Genomic DNA, 20,912 nt, shown 5'->3' with positions numbered 1-20,912 from the left:
CAAGACTTAATGTGTTTTTTTCAATCCCAAAGACACGAAATAAGAAATATCCAGTCAAAAAGGCAAACTGGGGAGGAGGGGAGGTCTTCAGATCAAGGCCGGAGCAAAGCACTAGAGGAGGAGGGGGCAGGCGGTAGAAAAATGTAGGGAAGAGTTACTTTTTTTTCCTGTTTTTGTCGGCTATACAGACATTCTCAGTATACACAGCACGCAGCAAAGGATCAGTCGCTTCCTCATGCAGAATCCAGGGAGGGGCTGAGTGGGAGATTCCTTGTGGAGGACACCCCACAATACACTTAGAGGACCTCCATCATAAGCCTGTATCTACCGATTCTCCTCTCCGGTTCCCGGTCACCCAGAACATGAAGGGATACAGCAGGGTCCACACACAGCCCCCTCCCTTTAAAGTTTCTTTTTGCCGTTAAAATGCCTCTCCTTGCCATCTGTAAGGCAGGCCTTCCCGTATTGCACTGTGAGCACCCTGAAAAAGGTGGGACTTCCTTTTTTGCCCCTTTATTGTAGGGTCTCTCTCCTATTGCACTTTTCCTTTCTAAAGGCACAACTTCTTCTTTGTTTTTTTCCCCCATAGGGGGTCAACTCTGTTACCCTCTAGAAGGCAAATTATCTCCTTTTCCGTGGTCAGGTCCTTCATTCTCCAAACCTCCTTTGGGGCGGGACATCCTTTGTCCTAATGCTGGAATTTCCAGCGTACACCATCAAGGTGCTTCATCCACTATCTTGAGACCCTTACCCCGTTTTGGTGCTGGGCAAGTGGACCCCAAGGAGCTGCTGTCCGCAGCCGCAGGTGCAGCAGGGCAGCCTGCCTTTTGCCCATTGCAATTCTGCTGCAAAAGAGGCATTTCCGATTTTGTTCCAGTAACACTCGCTTTTCCATTTCCGGACTTCCTATTTATGGAGATTGCACAAGTCCCCCTTTTGTGAAGTCCCTTCTCCTAAGCAACAGGAATCTCCCTTTCACCCTCTCATTAATTTATAGTGTTTTTTAATTTATTCAAACGCTGCGAGAAAAATGTTTATAAAAGCGTAAATAAAAAGGTTTTTTTTGTTGTTTCTTCTTTTGTTTCTTTTTGTTTGAAAAGAAGGTTCCGGTTCCCTCAGGGAAAGGAGGTGGCAGAAAGAGAGAGCGAGAGAGCGAGGGGGGGAAAGTGAGAGTATGAATGTAGAAACGGACCAAGACAAGGCTTTCCCCTTGAATGCCCTCCAAATTCTGCAAACTCTGTTCAGAATCAGATGCCCATTCTTGGAATCGGCATCCATTTTCTTTCCTGCCTCACTGCGCCATCTGCTGGTAGAAAATGGGCTGAGGGAAGATAACACACATTTGATACCCTTTCCTTAAAGCAAACCGATTGGCCCCTTCTTTATATTTCAGTGGAGCATCTTTTGAGAAGGAATTAATGTTCTTGTGTACTGGAATGATTGGGGAGGAGAGCTTTGTTGAGCAGAACCCCCCCCAATAATCTTTCTAAGATGATGGCAAGGGAGAGGGTTCTGAACTGATTCCTTGGGGGGGTTGCTATTTCATGGCAGGCAGGCAGATTGGGACTCCCTACAGTCAGTGATGTTTCCCCCCTTTTAAAAAAAACCCACAAGGTGCCCAAAACTCATCCCTAGACCTGAGCACACCCCCCCCCGGAAAATAATTGTTTAAAATCCCCCAGAGTTTCAAAGTGTGATTAAGAAAGATGGATGTAGCTGGAGGGGGGGGGAAAGGACCATGAAAACGACCATGGGGGGGTTGTAGTTTTCAGAGAGATAGCAAGAAAAAACAGTGAAATCTCCAGTAAGAAAGAGAGCCCTTCGTATGTAAACAATCTAGAAAGGTCAAGGGATAGGAGGCAGCAAGGGGGGGGGGAAGACATGTGAAAAAAGAGAAGGGGGTCAGGAAGAAAGGCAGAGGATGGAGAAGAGTCTGTTACCAAACCATTGTTGTTGAGCGGGGGAAGGAGGGAGGAAATGAGGTCAAAAGTGGCCCCTTTGCCCCCCCCACCTTAGGTGAGGAGGAGGGAGAACAGGTACGCCAGACTCACATCAACCAACAGGACAGCGGCAACGACCAATGGGTGGGCTCCCTGGAAGAGAAAAGGGGGAGGAGTCAGGCAAAAAGACCAGCCCACGCCAGGTGCAGAAATGAAATTTTGCAGAAATTTACAACATTCAACAGAATTTTAGAATCTGATGCTTGGGATTGTTAGATTTCCATCTTTGAATATGTGACCATGTGGGTGTTTTGTTTTATTTTAAAATTAAAACACACAACATCTGAACAGGAAAGCTTTCAAATTCATCATTGGGACTTAAGCTGACTATTTGTTTCTGAGCCCACCTCCTCCCGTGTTGTCCCACTTGTGGAGTTACAATCTGCAGGGGAGAGTCTACTTGGGGGCCCACTATTATACCACTGTAAATAATCATGGCTTCCCACCCCCCCAAGAATCCTGGCAGGTCTCAGCACCCTTAACAAACTACATTTCCCAGGATTCTTTGGGGGAAGCCATGACTGTTTAAAGTGATATTGGGGTGCTATAAATGTATGCTGCAGATGTGGCCTTATACTGCTTGCTTGGAGATTCCAGCGGAATGAGCTTGGGAAAAATTCCTCTCACACCTTACAATTAGTTTTGCCTCTTCTCACTCCATTCTAATCATCTTTGGAGGAGCGTTAGGGACCGCCTTTGCAAGTGCAAATCGTGCATCAAGGTTGTGGAATAGACTGCAGATCCATTTAAAAAGCAAGCGATTCAAAAGAGATAAAGGTGACCAAATTGTTTCTTGCTCTAGGAACCATTTGGTCCAGGGCGATGGTTCCCAAACGTTTTTCTGCCGTGGACCCCTTGAAAATTGCTGATGGTCTTGGTGGACCCCTTAAAGATTTTTCTGCCTATTGTAGCAATTGTTACGCGCTGTGCGAGATGCTGCGTGATTTGTAATTGTATTTTTATTCTTTTATTTATCCTATTTTGTTCAGTTTGCATTCCATAGAATTCAAATTGTAATACAATCAAATAACAGAAATAAAAGAAGCAATACAGATACAAGTAAAAATGCATATTGAATGTGGAGATGCTACCGTCCACCTGAATGAAGCTTGCGGACTACTACTGGTCCATGGGCCACCGTTTGGGAACCCCTGGTCCTGGGCTAGCTGCGGGACTTGTGCAAACAACCAAAACGAGGTGTGAGGGGCTCTTTTTCAGTCTGAAGGCCACATTCCAGCCTGGGTAACTTTCCAAGAGCCCCATGTCCGTGGTAGGCAGAGCCAGCGACAAAAGTAGGTGGAACAAGAAATGTAAATGTGACCCTTTTACAGTAAGCCAGTTTCTACATACACTCGCACACACCCCTCTATTGTCCATCCAGGCAATAAAGAATCATTATCAGACTTCAAGGGGACATTACAGTGAGGCAAAAACACTGGGGGGGGGGAGGGGGACGAAGCAGAGCCAGTGAGGGGTGTGGCCTGGAGAAAGTTCCAGAGGCCAGGCAAAGAAGTCTAGTGGGCCACATGTGGTTTCCTGTCTCTGATCTATTGCTATACAAGTCCCTGTACTGTGCTCAAAGCACCTTGGCCAGCTCCTTGAAAGTTCAAACTAAAAACCTGGAGTGGATTCCACTGCCCCACTGACATCAGAGCCATTAGTCTCCACTGCCCTCCAGATACCAGCTCCCACTCTTCCTGATTGCTGGCGATTGGCTGACTGAATCTGATGGGAGTCCAACAACATCTGGAGGGCTACTGGTTCCCCATCTCTGGTGTAAAGGATGCAGATGCCATTGGCCAGGTCCTTCTGGGGAAGACCTGTATTTTACGGTCAGAAGGAAGGCTGACAAATGGGAGTTGTGGGGCTACCTTCAGGAACGTTGTCAGTTCCCTCTGTAGCCATGCCTCACAGGCAGCCTAAAAGGATCACACAAATCCAAGGGAGAGTGGCTATTAGCCATGATGGTGGAAAAATGGAACCTCCGTGTTCAGGAGTAAGATATCTGAACACCAGTTACCAGAGAACAGCAAACAAACAGAGAAAGGGTTTATGGGCTTTCTGAAGGGATTTGTCTGACCATAGATGGAATCAGGATACTGGACTAGATGAATATTTTCCAAAATTCACAGCAGTTGTTATATTAGATAAGTCAGCTATTCCCCTCCCATCCCCCCTCTTGCTGCAGTGAGATGGGGTGGAGGGATAACGTTCACCTCCTTCTCCCAGAAAGGACTTTGGGTGGCAGTATGTGTGTGTTGCTGACACGAAACTCCCAGTCCTTTCTGGGAAAAGCAAAAGCTAGCTATCCCTCCTCCTGCTGCCAGGAATGCCTTCCTCTCATGTGCAATTCACCCCACAATGGCCAGTAGGAGAATTACTTGTGAGTAAGCATTCCCATTAGTCAGGTGAAGCCACTTTAAATGGGGGGCTCGGATTGTACAACAGGGCGGGGAAGGCAACCTGAACCACACAGGGTGATGCATCACACAGACTGTTGCGAGATGCCCACATGGCTCTTGACAACCACACAGGCAGGATAATGTTCAGCTTGGTTCATCGCCCAGAGGCCTGACATCCTTTATCTCTGCTCTTTCCTTAAGCCCTCAGAAAATGGAGAGGGCCCAGGGGAAGCGGCTCTCAGACTGCCGTCTCGCTGTTCCTGACCAGGGCCTCTGGATTATTTATGACCTGCAGTCCTGCCTGCCAGCTGACTCCCAGCATTCCCCACTGCGGCTCTCTCTTTGATGGGCAGGGCCCTGCGATGCTGCAGTGGGGAAGGAGGGACCAAAAGGGATGCTGTTGCTGAGTGAGGGATGCTGGTTGCTATGAGACGGGAGGAAGAATGCCAGCCAATCCCCATTGGAGACTGGCACCGAGGCTCCCCCTCCAACCTCTCTTTTCCAGCATCACTTCTAGGTCCAGGGAAGGAAGAACGGGGAAAACAGAGAGAGAGAGAGACTCGGAACAAAACATGGAGCTCAATGAATAGAGAAAATGGAGGTGTGGGTGGTGGAGGAGAGAAAACAAAGGAAGGGGCAGTAGTGGAAGTCAAAAACTTAGTTTTCTAGGGCCCTGAGGACTAGGGAACAGGGATGCCACAATCTCAGGGAAGGAACTAAGATGGTGTAGACTAAAAGGTGGTTTCAGATGGGAAGAGAGCTAGGATCTAATGATTTCCAGAGGAGTCGCAGTGTTAAGTATTTTACAGCAAAAAAGGAGAGTCTTATGGTCTCTTAAAAATTGACAAAGTAATTATGGCATAATCTTTTGTGGACTACAATCCACTTTATCCGGTGTATTAGATCAGATTAGATCTAATTGGGTTCGTGCGGGGACTGCTGCAAAGCAGGACTCCTGGGTCTAATCCCTAGGTCTGAGGGGTGGGGATACACTGACTGGATCTGAATTGGGGGGGGGGAGCGCAGGGAATAGAGGCTTCTGTGTTTAAAAGGGGAGCTTACCCTAGATCCCCCCCTTCTTAGGGCTGGGGAAGAGAGACAGCCTTGCGGAGAACAGGGATGTATTTCTTTTGTAGATTACAGCTTGATGCTGCAGTTCTCATCACATGCTTGTATTTAAAACGGCGGCGCAAATCTCCAACTCTCTGCAGGGTTTTCGGCCCTCTTGGGAGCCCTGCCTGCAGAGAGGCTGATGCAAAGCAGTGAGCTCTGGCTGCCCCAGTTTCAATTTGGGTTTTGTTGTTATTCGGCCTGGGGACGCAAGTTGTGATACCTGAGAATCCCAGAGGTTTGCAGGTGCAAATTTGGAAAAAGGAGCTGGATGGAGCAATTTGTAACTCTGAACGGATGCCAACGGCAAATACAGTATGAGGCAAGCCTGGCAGTTTAAAAGCTTTTAGCTCTGTTCACTAAATGCAAGTAAAATAAATGTGGAAATTAAATCATTCTCTAAAGCAGGGGCGAGGAGCCTTGTTTCAGCCGGAGGGTCACATTCCCTACTTTGGGCACAGAGGCAAAAGTGGGCAGAACAATGAATACAACCTTTACCTTTGTAGAGTAGGCTCGTTTCTACACACACTCACACCCCCTTCTCTGTCCTCCATCCAGGCAAGAAAGAGCCATTATCAGAGGCAAAAACACTCAAAGTAGGACCAGTGAGGGGTATGGTTTGGGGAGACTCCCAAGGGCCAAATGGAGAGTCCTGGAGGGCCATGTTTGACCCACGAGCCTGAGGCTTCCCACTACTGTTCTAGGAATGCAGAACATGGTCTGATGCAATTACCCTATTTAAAGGGAAAATATTACCCTAATTTGCATAGGATTTTTTTACCCCCAGAAGATGTTTCCATTCAAAATTCACTGTGGTCAAACAGAACCCAAGGCGGCTGTGGCAGCTGCGCAAAGGGTTGAAGTGAGGGGTTAACACGCAATCTACCTTGTGCTGCAAAAGGTTTTCCTGGCGCCTTTGAAAAGAGGCTTTGTGCCTTTAAGAGCTATGTGAGATGTAGAAATTCAACTGGTTCAGTTTCTCCACAGCATTGGGCATGCAGTGTTGGGGAAGGCATCGCCTGCAAATGAATGCCTGCCTGCTATGCAGGCACCGTCTGTTCAGAAAGGTAACAAGGGGGGAAACCCTTTCTGGAAACCACAACAAAAGTGCGCGGACAATGTTTGCGTGTTTACAGTTGTTATAGTCCAAAACCATCATCTTCTCCGTCACCCAAACATTGCTCTCCAGGGCCTCACAAGGCCTCATGCCCTTGAGGAGAGAAATCCCAGCTCTTCTCAATCCACTCCTGCTCTAAACACAAAAGGATCTGTTCCCCATGGTGGAAGGGGGGCATAGGAAGCCGCCTCACACCACATCAGACCGTTGGTCTACCTAACACAATTTTGCCTATTCTGTCTTAGCAGCAAATCTCCAGGATCGCTGCCCGAGGTAGGTATTCCCCATCTCCTACTCTTGGATACTTTGATCACAAGGGTGGGAAACTTCAGGCCCAGAGAGAGAATGCGGCCCTCCAGGCCTCTCCATCTGGCCCTTGGAATTCGCTCCATGCCTCACCCCTCACGCTGGCCCTGCTCCGCACACACCAAGAGTTTTTGCCTGGCTGGAATGCGTCCTCGCACTCTGATAACTCTTCTTGGTTGCCTGGATGGAGGATAGAGAGGGGTGCGCACGGGTGGGTGCAGAAAGCAGCCTACTCTACAAAAGGCAAAATTGACACCTGTTGCTCCGCCCACTTTTACTTCTGGCCCCGCCCACCACTGTCATGTGGCTTCTGGAAAGGTGCCCAGAAGGGAATGCGGCCCTTGGGCTGAGAAAAGGTTCACCACTTGTGTTTTAATTGGAGGTACCAGGAAGCAAACCCGGGACATTAGAAGCTCTGCCATTAAGCTTCAGTTCCTTTCACACCAGGGAGTTAGGCATAGTGGGTTTAGAGGAAGGTGAGGCCAGAAGCCAAGACTACGCCTCGGTTTTGTTTAGGGATGGAAGGATCTGTCAGTTTTGGTTCTCTCAGTTGCTCACTTTTCCAGTCTTAAATTCAGTTCTCCACATTTCTGCAGCAACTTGCAAATGAAAAAAAAATCCTCATGAAATTTCTCCAGCATTTTAGTGAAAATTTCTCCTAATAAACACATTTTTGTATGCAGTTTTGACTAATATAGTGGATTTTGAATATTGTTTTCACAAACAGATTCATTTCTGTGCACTTTCCCCTAATGCATGCATTTTTGTAAACATTGGTTGAAGAACTGAATCACAAAATTCGGATACGTGCGAATTTCGAAGGACGGCTGTTTCAGTTCTCATACTGTTTTAGAAAATGCAAATTTGAAATGAATTCCCCTCCCTTCCCTAGTTCTGTTCCAAATCCTCTGCAGCGTAGTGGGTGATGGCATGAGCAAATTTCCCACAATCCCCCGCTGCATCCATCTTGCATGCTTACCTGTCTCTCCCTTCTCCGTACACCTCTGTGGGCCTCCTCTCTCTCCGCCACCAAGGTCCCTGGGCCCCCAGGCAATTTCTCAGTCTCCAGTTCTGGTCCCCTGGAAACTCTTGCCAGTGCTGGTTCCACCTGGGTCTCCCCAGGATAAGGCCTGGGAGCTGCTTCCTCATCCTCCTCCTCTTCCTCCTCCCGGAGGCTGCCAGAGCTGCCACTGGCTGGGCTGCCCAGTTGGGGGTGCCGGGGGACCCCCTCATAATCTTCTTCCTCAGCTTCATAGCTGCTGAGGTGCTCCTGCTCTCCCTCCCACAGCCCCTCGGGGACAAACCCCGGTGTTCGAGACGGGAAGCTGCCCCTGCAGCCCCACTCGTCCTCGGGGTCTGAGACTTCCGGGAGGTGCTGGCGAGGACCTCCATTCTCCAAGGGGGGCCAAGTCCGCTGAGAGTCCCCCCGCCAGGGCTGCAGCGGCGTAGGAGGATAACTCGGGGGCAGGCTTGGGTCTGGGGTAACATCCGACGGGGTGACACCGTTCTCATAGATCCGGGGGCTGTCATATTCCTGGAAGTCAGTGTCGGTGCCTTCGGAATCCAACCGGCCTCGAGGCTCTGGGAAAAGGAAAGGAGTCCAGTGGTTAAACCAGAAGGAACGGGGAGTTAAGGGCCTTGGGTTCAAAGAAGTGAAGGTACCACTGCAAGGTTCTAAAATGAGGGGGGTGGAGGCAGAAGGAGTCCCCCCTCTGGATTCTGTTTCCAATTTGGTGGCATCAGTCAGAGGCAGTATGCTTCCAAATACCAGTTTCTGGAAACCACAGGGGGGGAGAGTGCTCTTGCACTCAGGTCCTGTTTGTGGGCTTCCCATGGGCAACTGGTTGGCCACGGTGAGAACAGGACGCTGGACTCAATGGGCCCCCTTTGGCCTGATCCAGCAGGCTCTTCTTATGTTTTTATCAGGAAGGGCAGAGCTAACAGCAAGGCACCCTTCTTTCTATGGGGCAAGCAGCTTAGGGGGGGTTAAGAATATTTGTTTATTTATTTAGAGCAGTGGTTCCCACACCTTTCCCCCCATGGCCCACGTGGAAATTGCAGATGGCTAATCGCTTAATGATTTGTCTGCCTGTCGTAGCAATTGCAAGGCCCTGTGCGAGATGCTGTACGACTTCTAATGGTATTTTCTATTGCTTCTTTTATTTCTTCTACTGCATTCCACAGAATTCAAATTCTAATACCATAAAACACAATATATATAAAAAAGAAGCAATGAAATACAATATAGAAAAAGAAAGAAGTCATACAAATGTGATTAAAAATATGAATATTTCATGCAGACATGCTACAGACCACCCGAATGAAGCTCATGGGCCACTGGTGCTCCATGGATTTAGTGTATTTGTACCCCGCTTGCAGGGGTGTAGTGGTCCAGGGTCTCGGGGGGGTCTTAAACCCTTTACTTTTTGGGGAGCAGGATCCCAGGAGGGTCCCTATTTCTCCAGTGTCCTACGAGCCAATCAGCATGAAAGGGGAATAGGTTAGCCAATAAGAAGAATTTTCTAACTTGGTTCCTTGTCCAATCCGCAGGATTGGAGCCAATCAGAGTGACAGGAGGTGAGTCGGCCACTGAAGACTGTTTTCAGTAGCTAACACTGTCTCCTTTCATGCTGATTGGCTGCTACGGACATCTATTGTTGTGGGAGAAGGCATTAACAAGGATCCCATTCTCAACCCATCAGCAGAAGGAAAAAAGGTGGGAGAGGGTTTGGCTGTGATTATCATGAAGGGACCCTGCACTTCTGAATTTGCCACTACATGACTGCCTGCTCGTCAGCCAAAAAGGCTTCCAGAGTAGCTTACATACAATTCATTAAAACAAGACAGTCCCAGCCCACAGGCTTACAATGTAAAAAAAATGACACACAAGGGAAAAGGGATAGGGAGGGAAGAGGGGGGGAAGCACACTCAGTCACCAATTCTTAAGTAGCAGTTTTTATAATAACCAGCTGGGAGATAGAAACAGTTCAGGGGCAGGAGGCATCTGATGTAGCTGGTTTTTCCCCAGAGTTGATAGAATGATCCCTGCTTCCCGACTCTCCCACTGAGGCTGTCTGATATCATAGACAGACAGACAGGATAGACACACAGACCCATCAACACACATGGGATTTTGCAGAGTCACTCAAGTAAAATGAAAGGCCCCTGCCCCAAAGAGCTTACAATAGCATTAATGAGAGAAACCAGGACTACTCGGGTCTTTTGCAGGGGATCAGAGGTATGTGTGTGTGTGTTGGGAGACAGGGAGGAGCATAGAGTGAAAGCTGATTCATGGTAAGAACCACACACAGGACAAAGCAGGGGACAAGCTGTGTGATAATGCATTAGTTAAAAGAAACAAAGTGTGGACCTCTTTGTCCTAGCCCAGTCTTGCTAATTCCACCAAAATTCTAACATCCCTTCTAGATCAGACCAAGGAGAATCTATGTACTCCAGAATACCATCTCTAATAATGGTTGGGCAGATGCTTTGGGGAAGCCTGCAAGGAAGACATGAAGGTGACAGGTTTTCCCTTTTGTCTGCCCCAAGTACCTGCCTTTTTGAGGTAGACTGCCTCTGAATGTGGAGGTTCCATTTAGCCATTGTGTCTAATTGCCACTGATTCCCCTCTACATATTTGTCTAATTGCTTAAAAAAAAGGCCTCTCCTTAAAAGCCATCTAAGACAGCAGCCACCACATTTTGCGGCAAAGAATTCCGTAAAGGAATTGCATGGTGTGAAAAAATTCTAGCGACCTAGTATGTTGGATGACTGGCTGTTTCTTGGGTGTGGGTTAGAGAGAGAAGAATTACAAAGAAGGCATGACATACAGAAGTTGCTGGGGATAGGGAATAAGTTAAGAAATACCCTACTCAATGTAGGAATCCTACAGATGCCCATCTGTTCATCTTGAAGTGCAGAATAAAAACTATTTCTTACAGAAATATGTTCCTAATGGAACGAATACTTGAACTGGAAGGAGGGATGGGTGAATCTGTCAGTTTTGGTTCCTCTCAGTTACTCAGTTTTCCAAACTTCAGTTCTTCACATTTCCATATCAGTGTGCAATTTAAAATTCCTCAGCATTTTAGCGCCTATTTCTCCTAATACATTCTTGTATGCAATTTTGCCTAATAGACCCATTTCTGCAAAGCATTTACCCAAAATTGTGCATTTTTGTATATTATTCTCACTAACACATCCATCTTTATGCATACTTTGTCCTAGTGCAGACATTTTTGTACATATCACTCGGGAAACTGCATTGCAAAATTCAGAAAAGTGTGAATTCCAAAGGATGGCTGTGTTGCGTTTCCCATCTTGTTTCGGAAAGGGAGAACTAGATAGATTTGTCTTTAAATGCAAAGTGAATTGGATTTCTCCCCCATCCTTAACTGGAAGAAAGCCAGGCAGATATAGTGTAACTCGCAAAGCATTTCTCCTTGCACATTTCCCAGAGAGGCGTTTATTCCAGGATACCCCCAGCTACCCAAAGCATCTCACCTGGCTCAGCTAGGATGGGCTGCAATTCTTGGGCCAAAATCTTGGCTAGGCGGGCAGCTTCCAAGGCCTTCTCAGCCGCACTGAGCGCAGCAGCAGCCTTCAGACGAGCGTCGGCGGCTCTGTGAGGGAAAGAGGGCTTCAGAGGCTTGCATAGTCGAGGCAGAGAGTTGAGTTGAGCAAGTTTCCCCATGGCATTCTCAGGCCAGCCCAAGCCATTTTTACTGCCTCTGGCAGAACAAATGTTGACATGACACCTGTCCCCCACGAAAGCAAGGTGCTTTCTACCCATGGCCAGTCAAGTATCATGGACCCAATTTTGTGGAACTCCCTTCCAACTGAGACCCCCTCTCTGTTGAACTGTTTGGCACCTACCTATGACTTTTTTTAAAAAATCAGCAGGCATTTTAAGTCATTTCTGATTTTATAGTTAGCTTTTAACTGATTTCATCTCTGTTGTATTTGTTGAGCTTGCTGTACACTGCTTAGAGACGATTCTAATTAAAGAGGTATATAACTGGCTTAAATAAATAATAAACTAGCCCTCTTCCAATAAATAAATACATTTGTGCCCCCTTCTAAAAATATTTTACAGAAAACAGACAGCTCTCTTTGGGCTCCATCAAACCTGATGAATGTTTTGCTATTCCTGTTTAGGAAACTCTGTAAGACACATCAGAGAAGCAGGTTCCCATGGCGTATAAGTGCGCCATGCGTGCATATATCACACGAGATGGAGTGATTCCACTTGCGGTATCCACAATTTCCTACACAGAAATTACATCCATATAGAAAATGTAGCCCTAATTATTTTAAATTGTTTAAAATATGTTTTTTATTTTATTGTTAATGGTATTGTTTTAACATTTTGATGCTTGCCACCCAAGGTTGGTTTGGGAGGAAGGGTAGGATAGAAATTTAATAAATAATAATAAATAGCTTGGGTTGATGGTATCCAAAAGACTTCCATATGGTAATGCCTGCCCGTTGAGATCTTTGGAAGGAATTCTGATCCACATCCCATTGAGGATAGGTAAGAACCTAAGAAGAGCCCTGCTGGATCAGACCCATCTAGTCCAGCATCCTATTCTTACAACGGTCCACGAGATGCCCATTACGGGAAGCCCAAAAGCAGGACCTGAGTGCAATAGCAGTGCTCTCCCCTCCTGTGGCTTCCAGCAACTGATACAGATTGAGAAGGCCTTGTTCTCCTCACTAGCCCCTTAATGGTGGCTATTTTGTTCTGGAACTAACTCCCCAAAGAGGCACATCTGGCTCCTCCTTACAGCGAGCTTTTCACATTGCTCTATTTCTATTTTGTTCCTGTCTCCATTTTTTTTAAAATCTCTGCTGGCTGCCTAACCTTTACAGCTGGCATTGTGGCTGTCTTTTATAATTCTGTCCTCCTGTTTTTAGAATGGATTTTAAATTTTCTTGTCTGCTGCTTTGGGAACCCTTAGCCAGAAAGCAGCATAGGAAATGGGTGCTCCTCTGGAAATCAGTTCATAGCAAATACTATGTTACGTGCGAAGCAGCCTCAACTCCTAGAAAGTCAAGTCCCAGGTTTTTGAGAAACTACTCCTCTCATAGAAAGGTCTACAGCTTTCTCAAAAATATTGCTTCATTTCATTTTTGATAGGAAGTCAGATCTTTCCCCCTGCCCCCCATGATGTCTGTCTTTCAGTGAAGAGCATCTTACCATCATGTTACATTTCCAGAAGTTGAAAACGATGACAAGTATCAGAACATTTTAGATGAGGACAGATAAACCTGAACCCCTGCCATACTCTGAAAGAAACATCCCTTCCACTAATATATCAATCCTAGGCATATATGATTTAAAAGTAAATTCCACTGACATCAGCGAGACTTAGTTCCTCGTGAATTTAGAGTCAGCATTTAAGCATGCTGTTTTAATAGCTACACATCCCCAGTATGTTTCAAAACCATTTTTAGAATGCTAAAAAATGTGACTGTTGCAAAGACTGCTTCATTAAGTTGCAGTCACCTCTCCCATCCTCCTCGTACTTTGCTCCTTGCAGCCACCCACACTGCATACTAGTCTCTGTACCCACCCTCACAACACTTTGTTTCTGTTCACCCACGCAGCAACCTGCGATCCACCTACACCTCAGTCTGTTTGTGTACAACATATCAGTTCAACACTCCCTCCTCCTCAGAGTCTGTATCTTGGCCTTCTGTTACCACGCCTCCAAGCTAAGTCCTTGCCCCCCCCCGGTCCTTCCTTAACCGCCCTATCCCTCTGGGAGTGACCCCTATAGTTCTCCCTGCCAAAAAATGGGCAAATGCACATTACACCTATTCAGACATTTCTGCCCAACTCCCCCACTCCATCCAATCCTGGCCTTGGTCCATGCCCAGCGGATGCTGCTGCTCAGCTGTTGCCATAGCAGCCACTAGCCAATCACCTTGCCATTGCCCAGTTGCCTAGGAGACCAGGCAGCCTACACCAGGCCTTGGCGGAACCTACTTCCCTGTTCTCACTGCCAATACAGACAGATGCACACACACACACACACACTCTCTGTCTCTCTTCTGACTGGGGATGAAAAGCAGGAAGATACAGTATGAAAATTAAAGAAGAGAACCAAAGGAAGAGTAGATATTAAAGATGAGGAGCATCCACAAAAGGAAAGTGAGACAGAGACAGGAAGGCCAATAAAATATAAAGGAGGCTGAAGAGAAATTCAGAATGGAAAAGAGGGGAAAGGAAGATAAAGAAGACAAAAAAAAAAAGGGAGGAAAGAGACGTGCAAACCAATGGAAGAATAATGTGAATGGAAAAAGAGAGGGAGAGAGAGAGAACGTGGAAGAAACGTCAGCCCTAGGCAAGAGTGAAGAGGTGTCATGTCTTTGCTTTAGAGGCTGGAGCCAATATCTGATATTTATAGGCAGCCCCCTAAGATTTGATATTCCTATCACCTTCCACTCCCAAGTGAAGGGGACCCCCCCCCAACAACAACTGCACATATAGGCTTTTTGGTCCTCACCCACTTATATTTAGTTATTATTTATAATGTGTTTTCCATCTGGGAGGCATAAAGAGAGGAGTTTAGCTAAATCTGTCTGGGACGGGGATCCAATTAAAGGAAGGTTTCACATTCTTTTTAAAATGGCTGCCTGTATTTGGTGTGGGGAAAGATGATTATCTTGAACACCACGGTTCAAGCACAGCTAGCTAGCAGAAGTTCCAACTTCAAACTGGACCACAGAATTAAAATCTTGCACCCTCAAACATGGTGGAGACATGCAAGTTAGGCAGGCGGAAGGCCTCAGAGGATCAGAGAGTTAATTTAATTCCAGATCTAGGGAGCAGAAAGGTTTAGGCCTACACATCTGAGGAAAAGCCCAGGCATCATCTGTATACATTTTCTAGGACAAAAGGAAAGCTGTTCTTCCTAGGTAGTGAATTTTAGGATCCAAAAGGAATTTTGCGGGGGTAAAAAAGATATAATTTGTCTCCTAATCCCAGGTAGATCTTAAATTTAGAGTAGGCCCCTCAGACATACCTAAAAAATGCAAATGCACCAGGCATGGTCGTAAGCAATCACCCTGCTGTCACATAATCCTCCTACATACCAATTCACCTTTCTCCACAGTTACTGTTGCCGTATGTTCGGCTGCAGTGCTAGACAATGAACCATTTTAAATTTGCATGTATCTCCATAACGTCTTCAAAGAAGCCCCCTCATTTTGTGAGAAACTATTCTCGCAAAACTCATCCACTCCCATCCCCATATATTTCCACCTTTTAATACGCCCCCACCCCTACAAATCTCAAGTTATCCTTCTCCCATTGTGTCTCTTGAGATTGACACAGTTAAGAGTTTGTTGGCATGACCTTTGCTTGTTTCCAGGCCTACCTCTCAATTTATTTATTTATTAGATTCATATCCCGCCCTTTCTCCCAGTAGGATCCCAGGGCAGCATCAATCCCACCTCTCCTTGAAATTAAATATGAAGAGCATCCTTGTAGCTATGCATCCATAGCAATCTTTTGCCATATCCCACTAATACCGCATGCCCTCACCTGGCGATGGCCACTTCCTGCTTCTGCCGTGCCATACTGACCGCCCTCCTGGCCACTTCCACAGCCCGGTCAACTTTCTCCTTGACTTTGCTCCGGCGAAGGGGAATCAGGTTCTTCACCTTGCCGCTCACCAAACGGTTGAGTTTGTATTTGCCTTCTTCCTTAGAGCCATCGGGATAGGTTGTGCGTCCATAGCCATGCCGCCGATTGCCCAGCCACTCACCCTCATACCGCAGCCCATTGGAACGGCGACTGACCCCATAGCCACTGCGCCGGTCAGCCCGCCACTCTCCAGCATAGACCTCGGTGGAAGAGCCCTCAATGGTCAGAGAGGAAGGCAGCTGTGGAGGTTCTGTCTCAGCATAACTGAGTGTGGTGGCCTCACTCCCGGCTGAACTTACCCCTGCCTCACTCTTGAGGGATCCTCGCTTGCTCCCCAAGGAGGCCTTGGACTCAGCCCTCCGCACTCTTAGCCCACTCAGAAGCAGGGAACGGCGGAAGAAGCCTCCTGTTTTCTTCTTGACTCCCTTGGGAAAGTCTGGGTCACCGGGGAAGGCCAAGACGAAACCCCCCCTGGATCCCGAGGCTGGGCTGTCCCCAGGGAGTGGTGGAGGGGGCAGAGGAGGGGGAGGGAGGGGCGGAAGAGGGGCATTAGGATCAGTCTCGCTGTGGAGCGATTCCAGAGAGGTACGGCGTGGGGAGCGCACCAGGGCTGCTTGACGGTAAGGGACACTCTGGCGCACTCCATATCCGTGACGCTTGCCAGATTGCCACTGGCCCTGGTAGGTACCTGCAAGGAAGGGGAAAGGGAAGAGATTAACCAAACGAGCCGGTGAGGAATACAGGAGACACACCGAGAGGGGCTGAAACAGGGATTGCAAAAGGAAAGAGGAAAGTGGCCCAGAAGGAGAACAATTTCCCAGGCCTGCCAGTGACAGCTTCTGTCCACCCAGCATCTTTAAGGAGCATGAAAAGTCGGTTAGAGATCCACTGTTTACTTCTGGGGGAACAGAAGGGAAAGTGAAGGGATACGGTGTAAGGATGCAAAAATGGAATGTTAAGTAGAACATCAATATCTTCTAAGCTAAAGGGCATCTTGGTCACAGATGGGGAGAACCAGAAAGGACTGCTAGAAAGCAAAGAGATGGCAAAGTGCAATGAAGTTGATTTCTTTTATTCAGTTTTAAGGAGCTAATTGGATTAGCTTATTTTATCCTCGGGGTAAAATGGCAGATTTGGAAGACAGAGAGAGATAGAGAGATGTGTTCAAGGCTATCGAAGAAACTTCATGGCCAAGGAGGGATCTGAACCCCACCCTCCCTGCTTGAAATCCAACCATCTATCCACTACACACACACCACCTCTCAGCATTGGATGGATGGATGGAACATCAGAGAGACAACTGGATGAAGATTTGTAGGAGTTTGCATAGAAAGAGTGGCAGAGAGATGTAGGAGACTAGAGAAGTAGACAGTTGGTCAGGCAGCATACTCAGCGAGGAAGAAAAGAAACAGGGAGGTTCAGCGTTTAACTGGATGGATGGAAGTGGAGAATGGAACTATTGATATATTGACAACAGGACAAATGGAGTGGAAAGAAGCCCATCCCTTTCTTGTTGTGTTCTGCCCTCTCACCTCCATCCGCGTAAGTCTCCATGCCATAGCCATCCTGCAGGCCCTCGTGCCACATGCCTTCATAGACGACTCCCGAGTGGCTTTCCCAGACACCTGAGCGCCCCTTCAGCCCATGGCTCCACTCCCCCTTGTAGCTCCACTTGCTCTTGCGCTCCACGCCCAGTCCACTGCGCTTGCCTTGACTCCAGTGACCTTGGTAGGTGTTCCCGCTGGGCCAGGTGTAGACTCCCAGGGACTCAAAGCCACGGCTCCAGCGCCCGCTGTATTCCCCCTGGGCTCCGGGGCCTGTGCATACACCGTAGCCATGCGCCCGGCCCTCCTCCCAGTCACCCACATAGCAGCCGCCATCGTCAAACTCGAACCTGCCTCCGTTGGACATTCATGTAACGTTTCTCCCCGGCCAGTCGGGCTCCAGTTACCCTCGAGTCCCTGCACGCATCTCCACTCCCCCTCTGGGGCGCCTCTACATGGCGCTGCCCCGCACAGGGAAACTTCAGCCCTTCACACCTCCTTCCTCATAGCCAGACATCTGGCAGACCTTTCTGCTTCTCCTGAGCCTGGAAGTTTTGAGCTATAGCTTCAGAGGTAAAGTTACAGCTTTGCCAATGCCCAGGCTTTTTCAGTTACAAACATGTAAGTGAGCTACAGGCAGACAGTGGGCTCTTGGCTACAGGTTCACCAAGCTTCTCCGTTTGCTAGAATAGAGGGAAACTAGGTATGGGGCAAGGCCAATGTTTAGTGGTTATGAGCATGCTGTAGAGCTACACCTATACTAAAGTTTAAACTCATGCTGCAGGCATTCAAGTGCTCAAAAACATCTCTAGACAACCCCCATGGATCATCTGTAATCACAGAAGTGTGGAAGCCTTGATGTTTCAGCCTACAGGAATATGACTTCACTAGTTTTACTACAGCTTGGGGCTTACTGACTACAACCATACCACCACTCCAGGAGGTCTCTGGCTGTAGGTATACAGTAAGTTACAAGTTTATAAATACCCAGTGCTCCCTGGCTAGAGGCCCACAGTGCTTTGGGAGCTGTTGCACTACAGATTACAGAAAAACCTGAACTTCTGTTGACTATACAGGTGCGTGGTAGAGCTACAGGCATTTCAAGTTGTTCTAGGACTGCAGTCACCCAAGGGCCCTAAACCGAGAGGGAAGCTTGAATTTCTTTGGCTAGCACCAAACATTCTAGAGTTCCTAGAGTTCCTTGTAATCAGAGACGGATTTCCTAGAGTTCATCAGCAACAGTAGATAAGCATTTAGTCGGCTGTTTTTCAGTTTTATACAGTGTTCCACAGCTGATGTCAACTGGTTAGACAGAGGGCTGAAAAAGTCCTGTCATTACAGGCATGGAAGAGCCATGAGGCCGTTGGTTTACAGGCATATGGTGGTCTCAAAACACAGAGTTATCAGGGTAGAACTCCTTGGTATCTTACAGAAAGAAGACAGTCTGGGAGCCCACAGGCAGCTGTGACATGTTCTCCAGTTGCAGACGGACACAGAAAGACATTGGTATTGGCATTGGTCGGTGAGCCTTCTGGTGTCCTCAGCTTAACTTTTCTGGCTGGTCTCAGTGGTGTCAGGCCGCGGGTGAATGAAGGAACTGGAATTCTCTGGCTACAGGCATCTGTTGCAGCAGACAGTGCTGTACGCCTCCCTGCTTAGTGCCCAGTTGGGCTCATCAGGGGCAGTTCAGAGAAAATCTAGGTGTTTACAGGAATTGGGCAGCCTCTTCAAAAGGTGGAGGAGATCCAGCAAGGCTGCCGAAGGAGACCACATGGTACAGGGGGAAGGAAACAACCTGCGCCAAGAGACACATGGTTTAGGCAAACACAACTGAACTTGTCAAGAAGGGAGAGGCAAGCAGGCAGTCTTAGGAAGATGACTTTTAGCAGGTAACTACTCATATACTGAATCCCTTTAGTGCTCTGTATTGGGACCAAATACATAAGACCCACTCGCACACGTTCCCTCCCACGGGGGTATCAGAGACACACAAGAGACACAGACATTTTTGTAAACAAGAGTCAGAAATGCCGTTCAGAGAGGAACAGAATGTGTTCACAACAGATGCAAGTTGACATCACTCTAGCAAAAATCACGCAGCCACAGAATGTACACACAGGTGATCAAATAGATCTTGAAAAAACGAAGGCACTCCAATCCATAAGCATGCAAGGCACAGAAGGGAGCACTAACGCACGCTAAGTCAGCATTATGTACGCACACAGACTCCTCACAGATATAGAAATGTGGACACACAAAACACTGATTCAGCATGGGTGTTGACGGGGGGGCAGTGTACACACATCCATGCCTTCGTTATGAGCCAACCACTTTTACACAGACATAATTTACTAGCCTGCATATACGAACACAGACAACTCTTCTGATATACAAACAACATAAAACAAGACCCACAAAAGGTTATGAAAAACAGATCCCCATATATGCACAAATCAATCCACAGCTACGAAATGTCTAAAGAAAATTGCCCTGCAAACAGGAAGAAACCCCTTGAAGAGAAACAATATGTTTAGGGAGAAAACATTGCATGGAAGGGAAATAATAGGTCTTCAATTTATTTCATGACAACTGCGTGCAGAAAGAGAAATTAAGAACAGCAGCTTGTAGATACATGGATATGATATACAGAACATCTGAGAATCATTTCCACACTTACCATGTATTTGTTCTCGAACCAGCCAAGGCAAATAAAGAGGCACACGCTTCTAGAAAAGCCAGATAATAGACACACCCAAACCTTAAGCGAGTGAGCGCACAGACAGGAAGAAATCTCAGCTGGGAATACCACTGGTCCTGTTCGGGAGGCAACACAACCCTATGTAGGAAGCTGAAGATGGTTTTTGTAGAAAATTAGCCACTGGAAACATGAGCCGGAGGATGAAAAAAGCAAAGCAGGAGCAGCAGCAATGCTGAAATGTGTCAGCATAAAGGGGTGGGGTGGAGAAGAAGCAATGAAAAAGCCCAGCTTGAGGCAAATAGAGGTAGATTCCAAATGGAGGGATCAGGTGGGAACAGCATGAAACACAGCTGCGGTGGGGAAGGAGAGACAGACAGACAGACAGACAGAGAGACCAAGGGGAAAATCCAGGAACGGAGAGGCTGAAAGTGTCAGCTGGGAGAAGAAACAGAATAGGAGAGAGAAAAAGGAACCTGAATAATGGAGACGGCAGAGAAGACAGAGGACCTCAGGTGGCCATCCAACTGAGCACGTCTCAGCAGGGAAATGTCACAGAAGGAACAAATCCAAGACAAGATATCTGGGTGGGTGGGGGAAGCCTCACCCGAACACTAGGGGGAAAGAAAGGGCAGGCTGTGGACATCCCCCCCATCCCCAAAATGGAGGAATAGTATGTCCTCCCTCTCCCTCCCCCCCACCCCAGAGGGGAGATAAATTGTCAGATGGCAAAAGAAAAAACAACCACACTTGAGGGAAACGAGCAGCATTGGGGGAGGAGAAGAATTGTGGGGGAGGATCCAGATGGAGTGGAAGCCTCGCAGGCAAACCTGCGCAGAAGCCCCTGAAGGTTCCTTTAGGGATGGTGAGATGGTGGGGGCAGGGAATTGTGGGGGGATAGATGTGTGTGTGGGGTTGTGTTATTAAAGGGGGAGTCCTTGTGCTGCTCAGAAGTCATTTCCACCCCCCACCCTGCCCCAGGATGGGTCGACATGAGGAGTGGCTTCTCAACGTCAATAGTTGGGGGGGGAGGCTGTGCTGAGGTCTAGGCTCCACCCTGGCTGAACCCCTTCATCATGAGGCTG

The 20,912-nt window shown here is 47.6% G+C and overlaps 1 protein-coding gene across 1 annotated transcript; it reads right to left on the bottom strand.

Moving 5' to 3' along the window:
• Positions 1–20,495, bottom strand: JPH4 (junctophilin 4). Its single transcript, XM_061591255.1, has 6 exons — positions 19,810–20,495; positions 17,121–18,927; positions 15,487–16,276; positions 11,439–11,557; positions 7,915–8,516; positions 1–2,093 (listed from the first exon to the last, which is right to left on the bottom strand). Exons 2-6 carry the CDS (start codon positions 17,497–17,499, stop codon positions 2,013–2,015), a joined length of 1,971 nt encoding a protein of 656 aa, XP_061447239.1. The 5' UTR covers positions 17,500–18,927; positions 19,810–20,495; the 3' UTR covers positions 1–2,012.
• Between the last annotated feature and the right edge of the window lie 417 nt (positions 20,496–20,912).

This window comes from Rhineura floridana, chromosome 11 (assembly GCF_030035675.1).
Source record: "Rhineura floridana isolate rRhiFlo1 chromosome 11, rRhiFlo1.hap2, whole genome shotgun sequence".
NCBI classification, from domain to species: Eukaryota; Metazoa; Chordata; class Lepidosauria; order Squamata; family Rhineuridae; genus Rhineura; species Rhineura floridana.
The sequence above is the reverse complement of the archived record's forward strand: the minus strand, read 5'-3'. Positions and strand labels throughout refer to the sequence as shown.